The sequence below is a fragment of the Peromyscus leucopus genome, chromosome 8a, assembly GCF_004664715.2.
Source record: "Peromyscus leucopus breed LL Stock chromosome 8a, UCI_PerLeu_2.1, whole genome shotgun sequence".
In the NCBI taxonomy this organism is placed as follows: domain Eukaryota; kingdom Metazoa; phylum Chordata; class Mammalia; order Rodentia; family Cricetidae; genus Peromyscus; species Peromyscus leucopus.
Genome location: NC_051085.1, coordinates 42785232 through 42806247, shown reverse-complemented (window position 1 = coordinate 42806247; position 21016 = coordinate 42785232). Strand labels below are relative to the sequence as shown.

General features: G+C 43.9%; 1 protein-coding gene across 1 annotated transcript in view; it reads right to left on the bottom strand.

Annotated features, from left to right (window-relative positions):
- The window catches only part of Ccdc170 (coiled-coil domain containing 170), an 84340-nt gene extending 71804 nt beyond the window's left edge, over window positions 1-12536 (bottom strand). Inside the window, exon 1 of the mRNA XM_028890224.2 lies at window positions 12400-12536. Coding sequence (XP_028746057.1) covers window positions 12400-12465 — 66 coding nt within the window. The 5' untranslated portion in view covers window positions 12466-12536. The remainder of the gene's footprint in view (window positions 1-12399) is intronic.
- Between the last annotated feature and the right edge of the window lie 8480 nt (window positions 12537-21016).

Below are 21016 nucleotides of genomic sequence, written 5' to 3'. Positions count from 1 at the left end.
TTGCATTAATGTGTTACTTGAAATTTATAAGAAAGGATTCTCTTTTAAAGATTTTATAAAAATACTCAAGAATATTACCTAAAGTTTACCTCTTCAAATCCTATAGAGATTGTATTTAATGCTTTTGTAATTGACATATGTAAAAAAGACCATAAAAACAGAAGCTGGTGATAGAGTTTCTCAATTATTATTGCTTTCATATTTTAAATTCAAAATGGTGCTGATATATAAAACTGGAGGCTTTGGAAGTACAGGGAAAAAAAAGGTGTTTTGACAAACAGTTATCAATGATAAACAGCCTAAATTAAAAGTAAAATTATATAGGATTGAGATTGAAAGTTTATTGGATTCTGGTGCTGGATATATCTATAATTTCACAAGAATCCTGAGATCCCAATTGGCCCCTTAAAAATTCTACCTCTAACCTACAAGGTATTGGCACAGCTCAGACGCCATTACAGAACAGGCTACTTTTAAATTGGAAGGATGAGGAAGGTCATGCAGGAACTTTTCAACCCTTTGTGCCACCTGACATTCCAGTGAACTTGTGGGGACGGGATGTGTTAGATGGTATTGGAGCTGTGCTTACTACACAGCCTGTACAACAGATGCTAAAGAGTCAGGGCTACTGCCCGGACAAAGGCTTAGGGAAAATGTTGCAAGGAGACCCGCTCCCTGCAGCAGACAAAAACTGTGTCACTAGGGGTCCTGGGGATACTAGAGGATTAGGGTCTTTTCCATAGAGGTCACTGCACAGCAGCCTTCAATAATACAACCGATAAAAATCACTTGAAAGAGTGATGACCCTGTATGGGTGGAGCAGTGGCCCCTTGCTAAGGAAAAATTGGAGGCTGCGTATGCATTGGTTAAGGAGCAGTTAGATGCTGGACATATCATTCCTTCCACTTCACCTTGGAACTCACCTATATTTGTCATTAAAAAGAAATCAGGAAAATGGAGGCTGTTACAGGATCTTAGAGCTGTAAATAAAACCATGCTTCTCATGGGAGCAACACAGCCTGGCTTGCCTGCCCTGTGGCAATTCCTAAGCATTGGCATTTAATTGTGGTTGACTTGAGGGACTGTTTCTTCACCATTCTTTGCATCCCGAGGACAGTCCTCGCTTTGCTTTCAGTGTTTCCTTCAGAAAATCTTAAGGAACCTTATCAGAGATATCAGTGGGTGGTATTGCCTCAAGGAATGGCTAATAGCCCTACTATATGTCAAATTTATGTGTCTTTGGCCCTAGCTCCAGTTCGAAAAGCTTTTCCAGGTGTTTATATAATTCACTATATGGATGATATATTAATGGCTGCTAAAGATAAAAAACTTGTTTTTGATGCCTTTTCTTATTTACAAGAGGTTCTTAGCTTGGCTAATTTACAGATAGCCCCAGAAAAGGTACAGGTATCTTTTCCCTATCATTATTTAGGTCATGAATTGTTACGCACGGGCATACGCCCACAAAAGATTACTCTGCATATGCATCAGCTACGCACACTTAATGATTTCCAAACCTTTCTGGGAGATATTCAATGGCTTCGGCCCACTTTAAAAATTCCAACAGGTCAGCTTCGCCCCTTGTATGATGTCTTAAAGGGCGACCCTGACCCTTCATCTCCCCGTAAATTAACAGCTGAAGGACGTATAGCCCTACAACGTATACAAGAGACCCTGAAACAGGCTCACGTACAGTATATAGATCTTAATTCTCCCTTATTGTATTTGTGTAAAGAATCATTGTTTTCATGCTTTTGCTTACATGGGAGTGCCAAAATACATAAAGACTAATAATGGTCCCGCCTACAGTAGTACGGGATTTTCAAAATTCTGCCAAGATTTTTCTATTGTCAATAAGACTGGTATTCCTTATAATCATCAAGGGCAGGCTATAGTAGAACGCTGCCATCGTACCTTAAAAACTTATATTGCTAAAGTAAAAAAGGGGGAGTTAGGGGCTCATCTTTCCTCTCCACATTCTATTCTTTCCCTTGTTTTATATATTTTAAATTTTTTATCGGTGGATTCTGCTGGAGTATCTGCTGCAGATAAGCACTGGAGGGCTCCTGTTGCAAATCATCCTCTGGTGCAATGGAAAGATCTTTCTACTGGCACTTGGAGGGGACGCGATCCCGTGTCGGTGTGGGCCCGGGGATCTGTTTGTGTCTTTCCACAGGACAATGAAGTTCCTCTTTGGGTTCCTGAACGCTGTGTGCACCCTGTGGCTGCTGCTGAATCCCAACATGACAGAGACCTATTGGGCCTTCGTAAAAAACTCTCCCTTCTGATGCCAATGGGGATTGAGAGCCCAATACAGCCAGCCTTGGCAAACATTATTCTAAGCCTAGGAACTGTAGCCATGTGGTTGGATTCCTCAGAAGGTAATGTATGGTAACCTTTTTTCAAAAAACATTGAGAATGTACCACACCTTGGAGATTAAGGATAACTCTGAAGGTCAATGAACTTCAGTTGTAAACAGTAGCATGCCAGCTAAGCCTTTTTCGCATTTTGCAACCCCCCTCAAGCTGGTGTAGTACCTACTTTTCAGGAATGGCTCTGTGTAACATTTATTTGCCTCCTGAAATTCATCTAGCCCTTTTTGAAGATACCTCAAAATTTGTGAGCCTGAATGTAGCCATTATTGAGGCCATTAGTTCTGCTCCTTGTTTGCTGTTTTTGTTTTCTGTTTTCTTTGTTTCTCAGTTGTTCTCTTGCAGACCTGCCAGCCTAAGTAGTGCTGGGATCAAGAAAAATGGGCCCTGGTGGTTCGTGTTCCTGGAGCCGTGTCCATGCCAGTGGACCGTGGCAGCTAGACACAGATGATGCTCACACGATCCAGAAGAGACTCTGACATCGCTGTTGCCGTTGTTGCTGTTATAGCAGTGGTGGCCACTGCTGTATTGTTTCTGGATTGCTATTTCATAATTGGTTACTACAGCTAGCACAATGGAGACCCTGGCAGCAAAATTAGCTACCACGGTTAGTTAATCTTTCTTCTTATTGGGCATGATAACTTTAATTCCACTTTTATACATTATAATTGGCTTTGTAAGTTGTAAATTATTAAAACTCAAGTTCCATTTGCTTATGGGATACCACCTTACAAGGACTCCTATTTACAGTAAGGCTCGTTTAAGAAGGGAATGGTTCAATTGCCTTTAGCCTCCTGGCTATGGGTGGGTTCGGACTTCTGTTGGTCTTTTCTGTGTCGCACAGATTGCAAGCCCAGTGCCACTTTGAGATCTTTGGCAGCAGTCACTCTACAGCTCACATGGTTGAGTCTGTATGCTAATGAGTATTCAGAGACGGGTAATGCTTGGGGGGCTGCCACCAACCTAAGACAGAGCACTTGTGTGGCCTGGGCAAGTGTCTCTATGACGGGTAAGGTGGTCTGCTGGTCCCACGCAACCTAAGTCAGAAGCTCATTTAATAAAAGGGGGAACTGTGGGCGCCATGGGCCCTGGCCCCCGACTGGGAGTGGCTGCAGCCTTGCTTGCTTGACCTTGATCAGATGTCCTCCCTATTCAGATTCCCTGCCGGTATCCACCCTTCTGAATGCTTAAGGGAAGTTCCTTGTTGTGTATCCTGCATTTTGGGCGTTAACTACTTAGATGCTAGAATGTAGAACATTGAGTCTGGAATGTGGACCATTGACAGCGAACTTCTGCCCTCCGGGGGTTCCTCCATTTGTGCTGTAAGCCTGTACGTATTTAAGGTTTCTTCCCTCTTTCAATAAACGGCATTCGACATCCAATCGTACGGATGACCCGCTGTCTTTTGTCTCTATTTTTTAATCCGCAGCCCTTCGCTCAGACATGGTGAACGGGTATCGGTAATGTGGGCGTTACCGCTACAGTGGTCAAAGTCTATGAGAAGCCCTCATATGAGGAATGATTCTGCAGTTAAAGATACTGCCCAGAATGTTGCCAAAGGTCTTTGCCCTGAATCAGATCTGCTGGGTGTAAGACCCAAGTACATGAATAAGGATTCTAACTTCAGCAAAGGCTGTCTGTCAGTCAACTCAGACTTACTATAACAAAATACCAGAGCCTGGACAACTTAAACCAAAAACACTTCTCGTCCCCAGTTCAGAAGGCTGGCAAGGCTGAAATCAAGGTTTTCTCAGTGAGAGCACTCTCCCTAGCTCGTAGGGCCCTATCCCGTGTTCTCACACGACAAAGACAGGAGTCATTCATCTCGAGGCTTCCCTTCACGCACACCCCACACTCTAGTCTACAAACGCCCACATGTGTGTGCTTCCTCGTGTCTACCCCTCTGGATTCCTCCATGAATGAGTGTGTTGACACTCGCCATGCATGGCATCTCCCTTGTGCACACATCACTTATTGCTCATTACTTGTCACTTAACTAAACTATAAACTCAATTGCCAGAAACAGTACTTTCTACTCTGTAACCTCCTTTGCTGACTGGCATGTGCTGGCGGGATTTTTTTGTTGTTGTTGTTTTTGTTTTCTTGCTTCACGATGAAGAAAACTTCCAAGAAGGATCCAATGAACTCAAGACTCGTTTAGACTCAGTCAACAATTCTGAGAACATTTGGCGACCTTTGACTCACCTCTTCGTGTGTGAATGACGATTCTGATGGCTGAATCACTTCTGAGCAATTTGCACACACAATGGCCCGTTACCTCCAAGTCCTTCGACACATATTTTCCAAGAACAAAAACATTCCTCTCCACGTAACGTCAAATTCAAGACGTTTAACAAGGCTGCAGAATTATTCACCAATTATCCCAGTAATGTTCTCTCAGAGTAACAGTGAACGCATGGCATGTGGCTGTCAAGTAGCCGTGCCTCAGCCTGTGCTTGTCTTTCATATCCTCAGTAATGGAATAAACTGTCATGGACTACTCGTGCGCCTCCATGGAACTGTCAGTCATGGAGACATTGCACATGCACAAACTGAGAAACATCAGTCAACAAACAACTTTTGTTTTTGCTGTTGTTAATCAACAACTTACGCCCTTGGCATTGATGCTGAGGTTACAATATGTTAACTTTCCTGTGCCAAAAGCCACACTTCTGAAAACAATCTACTGCTGTTTGTTTTTGTTTGCAGGATTTTTTGTGGGTGTTGTTGTTGTTGTTTTAAAGACAAAGTCTCACCAAGAAGACCAAGCTGGCCTCAAATCATAGCAATCCTCCTGCTTCAGCATCCCAAATTCTTGGATTTCTGGCTGGAAATTCAGAATGTCTGGCTCAAACTACTCTTGAATAAATACATCTATAGGACGAATTGCTAAACGGTCTTACTAATTAAAAAAAAAAAAAAACAAACCAGAGCCAGATATTGGGGTTAAAACTGGGAGATCAGAAAAGCAAACAGAAGCCAGCCACATTCTCACCACTTGGAGATCCTCAACCAAAAAGACCTACTTCCTGTATACCCACGCCTATATGCCTTTCTGTTCTGCCATCTCATTTCTTCTCTCCACCAAGCTACATCACTTCCTCTTCCTGCCAGCTCTGTCACTCCCTGTCTGTCTGTACAGACCTCCAGACCATTATGGTTAGTGCTGGAATTAAAGGTATGTACCACCATGCCTGGCTCTGTTCCCAGTGTGGCCTTGAACTCACAGAGGATCTCTGCCTTCTGAGAGATAGGATTAAAGGCGTGTGCTACCATTGCCTGACCTCTATGTTTACTATAGTGGCTGGCTTTTTCCTCTGACCCTCAGATTAGCTTTATTGGGGGACACAGACAAAATATCACCACATACATCTATCTCTTTCCCATCAACAGGCCTGCTATTTCTAGGGCACGCTCCTTCCAGGTTACCCCGGACTCAGCCATTGCCACCCGTCTCCTTGGAATCACCCCTCCTTACCCTAGCCAAGTGGGTTTTGCCCTGTACCCTACAAATCTCAGCTCATGACCCTGTCTGGTTTTCTTCTCAAAGCCTTTGTCACTCTCTCAAATGCTGTTCTCCATTGCTTCTTTTTTTTTTTTTTTTTTTTTTTGGTTTTTCGAGACAGGGTTTCTCTGTGTAGCTTTGCGCCTTCCTGAAACTCACTTGGTAGCACAGGCTGGCCTCGAACTCACAGAGATCCGCCTGGCTCTGCCTCCTGAGTGCTGGGATTAAAGGCGTGTGCCACCACCGCCCGGCTCATTGCTTCATTTTTAATAAACCCTTTTCTCTCACTCACACACAACTTCTGTGAGAGCGGACTTTCAGGCAGGCCCCACGGTGGCTGCAGGAAGGGACTCCTGTGCCTTTGGTGTGTAACAACAGCATCCTGAGACTGTTGCCCTGTGACTGGCTATAACAACAACTCACTAGCAGAACCCTTGTGGTTCCCATTTCCTCCCAAGTTCTCACTTTTGCTAATCCAAACATTTAGGTTTCAACATCAGGACCTCCAATCAGAAATCCTACTATCTGTCTCTTTGACCCCAAATCCAAGAGATTTATAGAAACATCCTAATCGCCCTTGTTCCTTAAAACTCTTGCCTCTGGCACTGATGCTGAGGTTACAACATGTTGACCTTCCTCTGCCAAAAGCCACATTTCTGAAAATGAATATCCATGGGGAAGGTTTGAGAAGAAAAATATAAAGGAAATTCAATGAGAAGAAAATCATTTCGGTTACTCAGAACTATAAAGCAGGTATTTATTTTATGAATTAATACCCTCCTACTGACCTAAAGAGATATTTATTTATTCCATTTGATAATTTTATAAACAACCTTTAGTTATTCAAGCAATATACAACTTGATACCGAGACTGTAGCCCGTTGGGCTGGCATATCAGGAATTCAAAGAGTGAAGTATCCTGGTCCACTCCAGCAATGCCTTTGAACTTCCCTACCCTGAGATCAAAGCCGCAACACACCAGTTTCAAAGGAGAAGATAAACTAGAAGTAAAACAAAGAAAGAAGGAAACCTTGAGCAAAAGAACATGGCATAAAAAAAATTCCTCGTGTACTCAGTGTGGCTCCCTCATACAGTTTTTAAAAAATTAGTCCTTGAACATGGGGCGGGGGGAGTAAGTCCTTATAAATGCATCAATTTAACTCAAACCAAGAAGCATCCACTATTGTTCGAAAATGCCTCCACATTCTATTTGCTGACACTAAGTAAAGACAATAACTTTAAAGGATATTATGAAAAAAAGTGATTCTCTCTTTGGTGTTCAAAAAGTCCTGCCCATTCTTTGAAGGTTCTATCTCCCCCTGCATTCTGAAGCCAGAAGGTGCTATCTCCCCCAGCATTCTGAAGCCAGGTGGCCGGCGAGTAGGAGCCAGGAGCAGATGAACGGTATAATAAAAATCTCCAAGTCAAAGTGTAAATGAGCAAGCCTGTCATCATTATTCATTTACCTCTTAGGTATTTTACTCTGAAATGACTTAGGATTCTGGAAATGATGCAAAACCGGAACAAAGACTTTCTGATCAAAGACATCTTCCCCCAGCCTCCCCTGAAACAGCTTGTGCACATTTATCAACACTAAGAGCTTAGAGTGTTATAGTATGACTGCTCTACAGGCCTTGTTCCGGTCTCACAGTCTTTGCAGTAAGAGCCCTTTCCAGACCAGCAGCCAATGCAGGCTCCCATATTACCTTTGGTTTTCAGATCCCCTCAGCCTTCCCTCGCTGCCTCAACACTTTGGAAGGGTACTGGCCAGGATTTTGCCAAATTCCTTTGAAGCTGGGTTATCTAACTTTCTCAAATGATTTGATAGTTTTCCTTCGTTCATAATAGTATAAAGCTCTCATTTCATTCAGTCCCTACCAATAAAGTACTTCTAGGCTTAGGTCTAATTATTTCATGATCTAAGGAGTCACACACACACACACACACACACACACACACACACATCAATAAAGTACTTCTAGGCTTAGGTCTAATTATTTCATGATCTAAGGAGTCTCACACACACACACACACACACACACACACACACACACACCACTTTCGGCACAGGGGAGAAAAACATCTTGATAACTTTATCTCATAGGGATTGCAACAGAGCAATAAAACTTTAAAGTGAAGAAATAATACAGATTAGGAAGGAGCAGCTGTCAAGATCGACAGCAACCCACACGAGTGAAGATACTCAAAGGCTCAAATTATTGTTCAGGGCTTGGTGTTTGTCTGTTTATTGAGAACTTTATATACGTGCATAAAGTATTTTCATCAAATCCACCTCCTTTTCCCTCCTCTCCAACTCCTCTTCCAGCCTTCCACTATTTTACACATGTTTATTCTCACAATAACTTAACGACATCTGAATCTTAGCCTTTTAACGCCTCCCCTACCAAACTCGTGACTGGTTGATCCACCTGACCCTAACTGAGGTATGCTGCAAGTGTTCTAGGGCCAAGGAGATGACTCAGGGAGCTAAGGTACTAACTGTGAAGCCTGATTCCAGTCACTCAGACACCCATAGTGAGGAGAGCTGGTTCTGACAAGTAATCCTCTGGCTTACACACACACACACACACACACACACACACACACGCACGCACGCACGCACGCACGCACGCACGCACGCAGTCTCTCTCACACACTCACACAGTCATACTCTCTCACACATACACACAGATACACACACACTCACACACACATTCATACTCTCACACACACACTCTCTCACACACTTACACACACATACGCACACACTCACACACATGCACACAATAATGTTTAATTTCAAAAGGAAGGACACGTGCTACCTCGTGTGGATTCGTCTGTTCATCCTAACAGACCTACCAGGTTTTCTTCTGGTATTTGAGGCCATACTACTTGCTACATACACACTTAGAACTATTACAATTTCTCAGTGAATGAAATCTTTATCATCTTAGCATATCAATTTTTACCATCACCTTGAGTGATGCCTTTTTGCCTTAACATATTCAGTTGTTTGGTTCCTTATGTGCCTGGGTCCTCTGTACCAATAACCAGCTGCTCTTAACCACTGAGCCATCTCTCCAGCCCCTGTGATACCCAGAGGAAAGAGACTTGCTCCATTTCCCAATAGTAGCTCACACTGGAGTCATAACTTTCATTCAGAACCTCTAAATGAGTAAAAACAGCAATATTGGAAAATAGCCTGCACGCTATCATTAGTTCATGGCCCTGACAAGAAATCAAAACACTTTTCAGAAAATTCCCGCTTTATAGCTTTTGCCGATTGTTGACGACTGCCCCATCCTTGGGTGGCGCTTTCACACCTCGCTACTGTCTCAAGTGCACGAGGACTTCCCAGTTCTACCACACTATTCATGAATTCTCCAACGCACGGCCCCCTCCTCCCTGCCTGAGAAGCTCTGGTCAGTTCTAACACCGCCCACAGCTCTCACATTTTCTAGCCTCAGAAAGCTCTTCTGGTGGGTGATTTGATTTCAGTAAATTCAACTGAGGAAAATCTTGGCATAAACTCTCATGTGACATCAGAGAAGGAATATCCCTGTCGTGGTTCCAGTTCCCTTGACCACAAACTAACTCTCCAGGAAAGGCAAGAACTCGTTTATTTTTCTAGCTTCAGTCTCACTCTTGAATCCTCAAGAAACCGATTGTTGAGGTGGCGGCAGAGGTACTGGTTGAAATACCAGTGATGGTTATAGCAGGAAGCACACTAATGGCTAACTTTAATTAGTATCATAGCAGACAATCTGTTAAGTGCCCTTCACACATTGACTATGAAATCCCCAAGACACTACATGGTATTATGAGTTCTCTCTCTCTCTCTCTCTCTCTCTCTCTCTCTCTCTCTCTCTCTCTCTCTCTCTCTCTCTCTCTCTAGTGATTTAGATGAGAAATGCCCCCCCAAAGGCTTCCATATCTGAACACTTGGTCCCCTGTTAATGGCACTGTTTGGGAGAGGCTATGGAACCTTTAGGGAATGGAGCTTTGCTGGAAGAAGCATGTCACTGGGCAGGCTTTGAGAATTCACTTCCAGTTTGCTCTTTCTACTTTCTGAGTGTGTTTGAAGGTGTGGTCTCTCAGCTCCTAGCTCCAGCTGCCTGCTGCCATGCAGAGGGCGTGCATGGACTCTCCCTCTGGAACCAAAAGTCCAAATAAACTCCTTCTTCCATAAGCCATTTTTGGTCATGGTATTGTATCATAGCAAAAAGGGTAACATTAATGCATCTTCTTCCTGGTGAGAACATTCAAGTTCTAAAGTCCTAAAGAATTTTTAACCAAAATATTCTGGAGGAGTAGAATAATCCAGATTGCTTGAGCCCTGCTTTTATTCCAAGCCTGGTGTCTCAGTCCCTTGGATATCTCTGCTATCAGAAAGGGACCTCCTGTCCATGCTTTGCATTTTAATCCATTTTCCAGCGCAGCACAGCAGGACATGCATAAAACTTGCAGAAGACAGTTAAGTCTTAGTTTCGTCTTTTGTCAACTGAGCAACCCAACTATATAATTTGAAACGTTTTCATTATCTACCTAAGATCATCTCAGATGAACTATTTTATAAATTCAAACTCTAATGGTAATAAATGCTGGCTTTTCTCTTTCCACCCTTCTCAATAAAGTCTATTTCTTCCAAGCCAGCTCCAATATCGAGTGTAGCAAAAATTCTCCTTTATAGTAGGTAGGAGCTTATCCTAAAAGATAATTACACAATTATGATGATTATGATGATTAAACAAGTGCTTTTACATGTATGAATGTGTTGCCAAGTGTATGTGTAGGTGCCCATGTACAAGCCTGGAGCCCACAGGAGGTCAGAGGAGGGTGGTGGGTCCAATGGAACTAGAGGAACAGCTGGTTTGAGCCACCATATCAATGTAAGGTCAGCACATGATCTAACCACTGAGCCATCTTCCCAGCCCCGATAATCATTTACTTATCACTGAGGGGAATTTTATGGTGGAAGCATCCAGCAGACATAGTCCCCGTTATTGGGAACATCAACAATAATGGTCATGCTGATATTTCACAGTTCCTGAAGTAATGTACCAAGACACAATATCTCCTATGTAGTCTCCTACCAATCATCAGCTCATGGGGAGTCACAGTTGCAAAAAGCTGAGGAGCTGGTTCAAATTTAAAGACACTAAACACAATGCGTGTGTGTGTGGGTGGGTGGAGTAAAATATTTTATATTTGGGATAATTGCCAAAATTTAGCAAATAATATACATTAGACGATATGATTATAATAATGCTAACCATTCTGAATTTGACCACTGCACTTTGGTGAATTTCCCTTATTCTTACAAGAACATATTTAGAGGTAGGACCTGTAATTTACTTTGAATGGGCTCGCTAAAAATATATTAATAACAAATGTATTACATAACTTATATATGATTCAACCATCTTAATTCAGAGAACAGACACTACATTAAGATAAAATGTAACACAAAATAAAATTGTCAGAAAAAAAAAAAAAAAAAAAAAAAAAAAAAAAAAAAAAAAAAAAAAAAAAAAAAAAAAAAAAATGTAACACCAAATATGATATTGTCAGAAGAAAAATTAGATATATTTGCATATCACGCATGATATTGGTTCCCTACAATATGTGTGGGGATCAGAGAAACCTAGAAGTGGGGTGACAGTCGAGTGTGCTAAATAACTGAATTCTGATATCATGTTAGAGAATCCAACCTATGGGTTTTTGGGGTTTTTTCTTTTTCCGAGAGAAGGTTTCTCTGTGTAGTTTTGGTGCCTGTCCTGGAGCTCACTCTGTAGACCAGGCTGGCCTCGAACACTCAAGAGATCTACCTTCCTCTGACTCCCGAGTGCTGGGATTAAAGGCGTGCGCCACCACCGCCCAGCTCCAACCCATGTTTTTAATCCATCCAATTTTGCCCAGAGTATGTACATGGTGGGTGTGTCCTGAGGACACCTCCTAGGTTAGAGATTTATTCTGAAAGAAGTGCGCGCGCGCGCGCGCGCGCGCCGCGCGCACACACACACACACACACACACACACACACACACACACACACAATTTCCGAGGAGGAGGACCCCAGGCAGGTTCAGAAGTTTCCCTTTCCTGTTTGGGAGTGTGACACCTCTTAAGGTCCCCAATGCCTAGTAGATCCTAGGAGTAACGAGGAAATAGTTCCAACCACTCTTTGGGGACCTGTTAGCAGCCTGCAGGCTGGAGGCCTTGTGAGGCCCAGCGCCGATCCCGCCACCTCTAGGTTAAAAGACGCTGCACCAAATGGAAAATTCAGTTCCTTGAAGCAATCCCTTTGTTCCCTGGAGAGAGGGTGGGAGAAGAACCTCCAGAAGAGGCTGCTCTGGGGAATTCAGCCAGTTTCAGGGTCAGAGGGGCCGCGGCGTGGCACCACCTTGAGACCTGCCATTCCTGACCACTTTCCCTGTAGGAGCTGAGCTGCTCCATTCCCACCCACTGTGCAAACCCGAGACTCCCGTGCCCCTCCCAGGAAACAACAGCGAGAACTCTACCTCGGGTGGTGAGGCGTCGCGGGGGCGCTCCAGGCTCCCGGAGCCCAAGGAGCTGCTGTGGCTCATGTTGGCTGGCCCCCACGAGATGCCGCTGGGACCCAGGAAGCGGAGTGCTGCACCGCACGGAGCCGGGGACGCCGGTGCGTCTCCTGGGGCAACAAGTAAACAGAATCAGGAGGCGGCGCCTGTTGCCTGAACTAGCCAGTGGCCAAAGCCACCACGGAGGCCCGCAGGCCACAGTGCAATTATCCCTCAGGGATCTGTCCTCCTGGCTGCCAATGACACTTAGGGACAGAAGTCGTTCTTAAGAGGGGGAGAGGTGCACATTGCTACCGTGAGTGTAATTCCAGGTCTTAGGCAACGCTGGAGACTGAACCCAGGGCCTCATGCATGTGAGGCAAGCACTTAGACAATTCAGCCACATGTCCAACCATCTCAGCTGGGTTGGTTGTTGTTTGTTTTTTTCTTTTTTAAGAGTCATGCATTCACTTTGTACCTGGCTCTGCAAAATATGTAGCCTGCCCCAGTGAGTGAACGTTCTTCCATCCCACCTTCTCAACAACCCTGCCCAGGAGCACAGCTGTAGCAACGCTGTGCAGGTAACCTCGTGGCTTCTTGCGACATACTCGCAGGCAGGTGGCCTTTCTCCAGCAGCTCCAAGTGTTCCCGTGAGAGTTGGAAGTGGATATTAGAATAATCCGTTTTCCAAATAAGCAAACAGTCACAGTGGGATGAAATAAAAGCCAAAAACACAGAGCCATCAAATGGAAGACTGATGACATCCCAGACCAGAAAACTAAATGTGGTGGAGGAGCTTGCCTTAGTTAGAGGAAATGGACGTGAACCCCACAGTCACATTGTTTGAGAACCCTGGGGGACACATGTGCTGCTGGAAACACACATGAAATCAGGGCTGAGGCAGCTTTTCTTAGGTCTGTCCAGTCATTCTCGATGTATCCATTACATGTATCTAGATGTATCTCAGGGTGTCTCGACCTTGACAAGCGGTTATTATTGTTCAACTTTCTGAGGTTTTGTACAAGTATAAATTGTATGCTAAGCATAATTCTTTTCATTCTACCTCCCACGACCTTTTCTGCACCCTCATGAGTCCCCTTTGCCACAAGGACAGTTTTATTTCTACTTTTATGTCACATATACACATGATTTACAGATACGAACATACATACAAAATCTAAGAACTACAAATGAGAGAAAATTTGTCCTCCAGAGGCTGGCTTAACTCACTTGATGTGATTATCTTCAGTTGCATCCATTTTCCAGAATTTTTCTAATTGACTGAAAAAAATCCTATCGTGAATATGTACCACACATTCTCTATCCAGTCCTCTGTTACCAAATATCTAGGATGGTTCCATAATTTAAATACTGTGAATACTGAAAAAACAACCTATACTACCTTAATTGACACATCAGAGCCGTGCATATTCACAGGGTACCACGCAATGCTTCACAGAGGCTTGTAGCCTTACAGTAATAGAGCCATATATTCAATCCAAGCTCCTGTCAGTACTCTCGCTTGAAGCCACATTAATTTTTAAATTTCCTCAGTGGAAACTATGCTTTTGGAATCTCCTATTTTCAGTGGAATTCACCGGAAACATACCTTCCAGTTAGTTTTTTTTTTTTTTCATCACATGGGAATCAATGTGGATTTATTTAATTTTCGATGAACTGACACTGTCCAAGAAACTTCAAAGCAGATGAAAACTTGAGGCCTCTGGAAGAACCAGCCTGGAAAAAGCCCCCTCTCCAATAACTCTAAAGCCTATCGCAGAATTTCATTTGCTGAAGTCTGTTTCTGATCACTTTGGTTGACCTCAGACTTTTTTCAGGAAAACAGATCTCAGCTTTCACCGTTCTCAAGACTTGTTGTGAAAAGATTTGTCTCCATGTGAAGGCATAAGTACTCGTACCATAATGGACACAGACAAGCATTGCCTTCGATCTTTCTGGAGTGTTAAGACGTGAACCCAGTGACTCTTGATGCCTCTGTCTGATGCTGGAATCTAACAATGTCTAGGCAGTTAGGCAGGTGGATTCAGAGGCCTGGATTACGGAGGGGGCTGCATAATGTAGCTTTCTGGGCTGGGCTTTGGAGCATTCCATTATGATGGTCATTTTAGCAAAAGAAAGAAGTAAAATGAGTAAAGCTTGCTCCCATCCAGTCTTCTCACAGAACTCCATGAGTGGGAGCAATCCATGGGTGAGTAATTCGCTATGGTCCATAATATCCCAGTGTGCATTTATGCTTTTCTTTACAGTGACAACAGAGATATGAGCTACCAGCTGTTCTCCCTTTTACACATTCTCTAACTTTTTGCAGAAGAGGAACGCTCCTAAGTGGGCTCAAGCTGAATTTGAACTGTGTGGTCCAGGAGTTCTAAAGCGAGTAAGTTTGGGAAGAGCAATATCATAAATGCTAAACTTCAAGAAGGCAGCAGGACAGTGTTGGGCTGGATGGAGGGGAAGGGTGGCAAGGAGACCCAGGGACAAAACTGCCACAGGGAAGGGGAGACATGACTCAACAGAGGGTAGGGGAGTCTTGAGGAGAGGGGAGACAGATGTGTACTTACATCTTCGACCACACAGGGGATCATAGTGGGACCTAATCAGACAGCAAGCAGACAAAGCTAAGGAGTGAAGAGGAGACGTTCAGTTAGGGACTGTCCTGGTACTGTGGAGAGACACCATGACCACGGCAACTCTTATAAAGGAAAACATTTCATTGGGGCTGGCTTACAGTTTCAGAGGTTCAGTCCATTATCATCATAGTGGGAAACATGGCAGCATGCAGGCAAACATGACGCTCAAGAGGTAGCTAAGAGTTCTACATCTTGATCCACAGTTAGCACAAGGAGACTGTGTGCCACACTGGGCATACCTTGAACATAGAAGATATCTCAAAGCCCACCTCCACAGTGACACACTTCCTCCAACAAGGCCACACCTCCTAATAGTGCCACTCCCAATGGGACAAGCATTAGAACACATGAGTCTGGGGGGGGGGGTCATACATATTGAAACCACCACAGGGACAAACTCAGACTGAGGTGTGGAGAGGAGAAGACAAATATTTTTTGGTATGGAATGAGAAGTGTTGGGCACATGGAGCTTAAAGCAGAAATTCAGCTCATTCTCCAACAGTGTTTAACCCTGTCTTGAAGTACCCTGAAAATCCTGGAGTGCCCACACCCATGTTAAGTAAATGCTGAGACAAGTTTTTTTTGTTTTTAAGCCTGAAAGTAGCTTCTGGAAAGGAAGATGGAAAGCTGTTTTTCATTCAGACATAGTTTCTTGCGTTCTAAATCATGACATTTGTTTACTTGTGTGTTTTGCAAATGCATGTGCTTCTTATAAGAAAATTTGTACTGGGCCTAGAGAGATGGCTCTTCAAGAGGACCTGGGTTCTGTTTCCAGCATCCACATGGCAGCTCACAACTGTCTGTAACTCCCATCCCAGGAATCTTCTGGCCTCCGTAGGCTCTGCGTGTGCACAGACAAATGCAGGTCAAATACCCATAGAAATGAAATAGAAAAAAAAGGGAAGAAAAAAATTGCTATGATGATTTTTTTTGGAGCTTTAACGTGTGTTTAAAAGTGTGTCATCCACCTGGCGTGGTGGCGCACACCTTTAATCCCAGAACTCGGGAGGCAGAGGCAGGCGGATCTCTGTGAGTTCGAGGCCGGCCTGGGCTACAGAGTGAGTCCCAGGAAAGGCGCAAAGCTACACAGAGAAAACCAAAAAAAAAAAAAAAAAAAAAAAAAAAAAAAAAAGGAAGGGGTCTGAAAAATTGCTCCATGGGTAAAGTGCTTGTTTTGCAAGCTTGAGGACCTGAGATGGGTTCCCTAACACCCACATAAAAAGCTGGGCATACATAGCAGCATACATCTGTAATCACAGCACTGGCTGGAGGAGAGAGAAAGACCTCAGGAGGACTGCTGGGCAGCAGCCTATTGGGGAATATTACTTTAACTATGTAAAAATGTGTTACATTTGTTTATGTTGCAGAATATTACTTTAACTGTGTAAAGATGTGTTACATTTTTTTTTTTTCTTTTTTTTTTTTTTTTGGTTTTTCGAGACAGGGTTTCTCTGTGTAGCTTTGCGCCTTTCCTGGGACTCACTTGGTAGCCCAGGCTGGCCTGGAACTCACAGAGATCCCCCTGGCTCTGCCTCCTGAGTGCTGGGATTAAAGGCATGTGCCTCCACCACTTGGCCTCCACCACTTGGCCGTTACATTTCTTTATGTTGCAGAATATTACTTTAACTGTGTAAAGATGTTTTACATTTGTTTATGCTGCATTTGTTCACGTAAAGATGCTTTGCATTTGTTTTACCTTGCCTTCCTAAGGCACCTGACTGGTCTAATAAAAAGCTGAACAGTCAATAGCTAGGCAGGAGAGGGATAGGTGGGGCTGGCAGCCAGAAAGAATAAGTAGAAGGAGGAATCTAGGCTCAAGAGGAGAGAATGAAGGAGGAAAAGAGGGAGATGCCTGGGTCCAGTCAGCCAGGCTACTGTCAGACAGACAGACATGGAAGAAGCAGGAAAGCAGGACATACAGAATGAAAGAAAGGTAAAAAGCACCAAGGCAAAATGTAGATGAAGGGAAGCAGGTTAAACTAAGTTATAAGAGCTGGTGGGACAAGCACAAGATAAGGCCAAGCAGTCATAACTAATAGTAAGTCTCTGCGTCTTTATTTGGGAGCTGGTTGGCACCCCAGAGAGAGCCTGCTTCAGCAGCCTAGCCAAACTATGTGAGCTCTAGGTTCAGTAAAAGGCCCTATCTCAAAAAATAGGGTAGAATGTAATAGAGGAAGACACTCAACATCTACCTCTGGCCTCCACACATGCATACACAGGCAAATGCACCCCCCAGACACACGCAGACACAGACACAGACACACACACACACACACACACACACACAAAATTATAAAGAAACATGGCCTCTAGGAAGACCTCACTGTCATGATTAAGATCAGTGCCTGTGCAAAGGACTCTATCAATAGGACAAAATGGCAGCCTATAGAATGGGAAAAGATCTTCACCAACCCCATATCCAACAGAGGACTGATTTCCAAAATATATAAAGAACTCAAGAAACTAAACATCAACAAACCAAATAAGCCAATTAAAAAATGGAGTAAAGATCTAAACAGAGAATTCTCAACAGAAGAATTTCAAAATGGCCAAGAAACACTTAAGGAGATGTTCAACATCCTTAGCCATCAGGGAAATGCAAATCAAAATGACTTAGCCTGCCAGAATGGCCAAGATCAAAAACACAAGTGACAGCTCATGCTGGAGAGGATGTGGAGCAAGGGGAACATTCCTCCATTGCTGGTGGGAGTGAAACCTTATACAGCCCCTTTGGAAAGCAGAGTGGCAGTTTCTCAGAAAATTGGGAATCAACCTACCTCAGGACCCAGTAATACCACTCTTGGGCATATACCCAAAAGATGCTCAACCACACCACAAGGAAAGTTGCTCAACTATGTTAATAGCAGCTATATTTGTAATAGCCATAGTTTATTTGTTTATATATATAAATAGTTTATTTGTTGAAACCACCTAGATGCCCCTCAACTGAGGAATAGATAAAGAAAATGCAGTACATTTACACAATGGAGTATTACTCAACTGTTAAAAACAAGGACATCAGAAAATTTGAAGACAAATGGATGGAACTAGAAAAAAAATTATCCTGAGTGAGGTAACCCAGACAGAGAAAGACATACATGGTATGTACTCACTCATAGGTGGATATTAGCTGTAAAATAAAGGGTAACTATACTACAATCCATAGAACCAGAGAGACTAGGTAATAAGGAGGGTTCATGGGGGGATGCCTACGTCTCCCTGGGAAGGGGAAATAGAAGAGATTTCATGAGTGGACTGCAAGTGGGTATGGATGGGAACATGAGCAATCAGGATACAGGGGGAAGAATGGGGAGATACTGAAAGAGACTACTGAAAAGGCGGGGCGTTTCAGGGTCATGTAAAAACCTAGTGCAAGGGAATCTCCCAGGAATCGACAAGGATGACCCCAGCTAAGACTCCTAGCAATAGTGAATATGTAGCCTAACTGGCCATCTCCTGTGACCAGGCAAGACTTCAAGTGGAGGGACTGGGAAACCAACTCAGCCACGTAGCCTTAGGCCTATAGTCTGACTTGCCTATGGGATGTGCTGGGGTAAGAGTGGTCTCGGGATTGAGGAAGTGACCAGCCAATGACCAGTTTAGCCTAAAACTCATGCCAGGAGAGTAAGCCCACTCTTGGCACTGCCTGGAGCACCAGGACCCACAGGCTAGATGACCGAGAGACCTAGGATAGAACCAAGCATGACTGGAGAAAAACTACAAAGTCAATGTAATAATGCCTGATGATATTCTGCTATACTCATAGATTGGTGACTACCCCAATTGTCATCAGAGAGGCATCATCCAGCACCTGGTGGAAACAGATGCAGACCCACAGCTCAACATTAGGCAGAGCTTGGGGAATCCTGTTGAAGAGGGGTCAAGGACATCACAAGAAAACCCACAGAATCAACTCACCTGGGCTCACAGGGGCTCACAGAGACTGAACCAACAGCCAGGGAGCCTGCATGAGACTGACCTAGGCTCTCTACATATATGTTACAGTCTTGTAGCTTGGTCCTCTTGTGGGACTCTTAACAGTGGGAACAGGACTGTCTCTGACTCTTTTGTTATATGACATTTTGTTTGTGTTCTGACAAATAAAGCTTCCCTGGAGATCAGAGGATGGAGCTAGCTGCCACTAACTAACCCTAGAGGCCAGGCAATGGTAGCACACACCTTTAATCCCAGCACATGGGAGGAGGAAGCAGGAAGATCAGGAGTGCAAGGCCACCCTGGGATACATGAGATCGAACCAGTCTAAAAGAGAAACAGGGCCAGGTGGTGGTGGCACAAGCCTTTAATCCCAGCACAAATGGGAGGTGGAGACAGGAATATAAGACGGGGGGAGACAGGATCTCGGTCCCTTTTGGTCTGATGATTCAGAAAGGTAAGAATGACTGTGGCTGCTCTTTTGCTTCTCTGATCTTTCAGCTTTACCCCAATATCTGATTCCTGGTTGTAGCTAGAGTTTTCCTGCCTTGCCCACAGTCAGGACAAATCTCTCTCACCTGCCAGCAGCTGCTCAGACCCAACCAAGTAAACACAGAGACTTATTTTGTTTACAAGCTGTATGGCCGTGGTAGGCTTCTTGCTAACTGTTCTTATATCTTAAAATTAGTCCATTTCTATAAATCTATACCTTGCCACATGGCTTGTGGCTTACCGGTACTTTACATCTTCCTTGTCCTGGCGGCTGCAGCAGGCAGTGACTCTTTCTGCCTTCCTGTTCTTTTATTTCTCCTCTCTGTTAGTCCTGCCTATACTTCCAGCCTAGCCACAGTCAATCAGGTTTTATTTATTGACCAATCAAAGCAACTTGACATACAGACCATCCCCCAGCACAGCCAAGTGCGGACCATCTCAGACACCTGCACTCAGGCCCATGGTCCTAATCATCCTCTATGCGGACCTGCTGGGTAAAGCCATGAGGAACCTGAGAATGGGCTCCCACAGCACAAACAGAACATCCCACAGCACCTGGTTTTTAATTAATAAAACTAATTAGGATCATGCTTCACTCTTTTACTGGCTTTTGGGATCCTACTCCTTATACTGGGTCACCTTGCCCAGCCTTAATACAAGGAGAGGTGCTTAGTCTTACTGCAAACTTGAAGTGCCATATTTTTGTTGATGCTCACAGGAAACCAGCCCTTTCCTAAACAGAAATAGATGAGGAGTGGATTGCAGGGCCATGGGGTAGGGGAGGGAGCTGGAGGAGAGGAGGGAGGGGAAACTGCAGCTGGGATGTAAAATTAATAAATAAATTTATTTATTTATATATTTAGTTAGTTAGTCAGTTAGTTATTTTTTAAAAAGGAGAAAGAGAGATCAGTGCCGGTGTAAGAGTTGCTCCAGCAAGCTGCCGTGGACACTGCCTCCAGACGTCGTCATCTGCAAAGAGCAGAGCTCAGAACCACCGGAAGTGCTGGCACTTTCACCTTGAACTTCTCAACCCCCGGAACTATGAGAAATAGTTTTACGTTTACAGTGGCCCATTCTAGTTTTTTTGTATTTTATTATAGCAACCGGCATAGACTAAGACGGAACTGAATGAAACCTAGCACAAGGCTGCAAATAGCTATTCAGTCACTTAAGAAAAAGAGAAATAATTTAAACACACATTACAGAAACCTATGTCAGAGCAGGGAAAGGTCCCTGAGTGGGTGTTAATCCCTGCTCTCTGATAAATGAACAATGGTTGTGGTCATCAGTTCATCCTAAAATGCACCCCCCATCTGTTATGTCTTTTGTTGTAATAGGACGCTGGTTGTGAAGCCACTTATCAATGTCACTTTCAGTGATCTCCACAAACGTCCATCCCATTTATGTTTAAGGTCCACTTTTTTTTTTCTCATGTACATGCGAGCATACATGTTTAATAACAGAAATAAACATGATCCTTTTTGTAACGTTACTGTCAGAGAGGTTGAGAGAGCCATTGAGAGCTC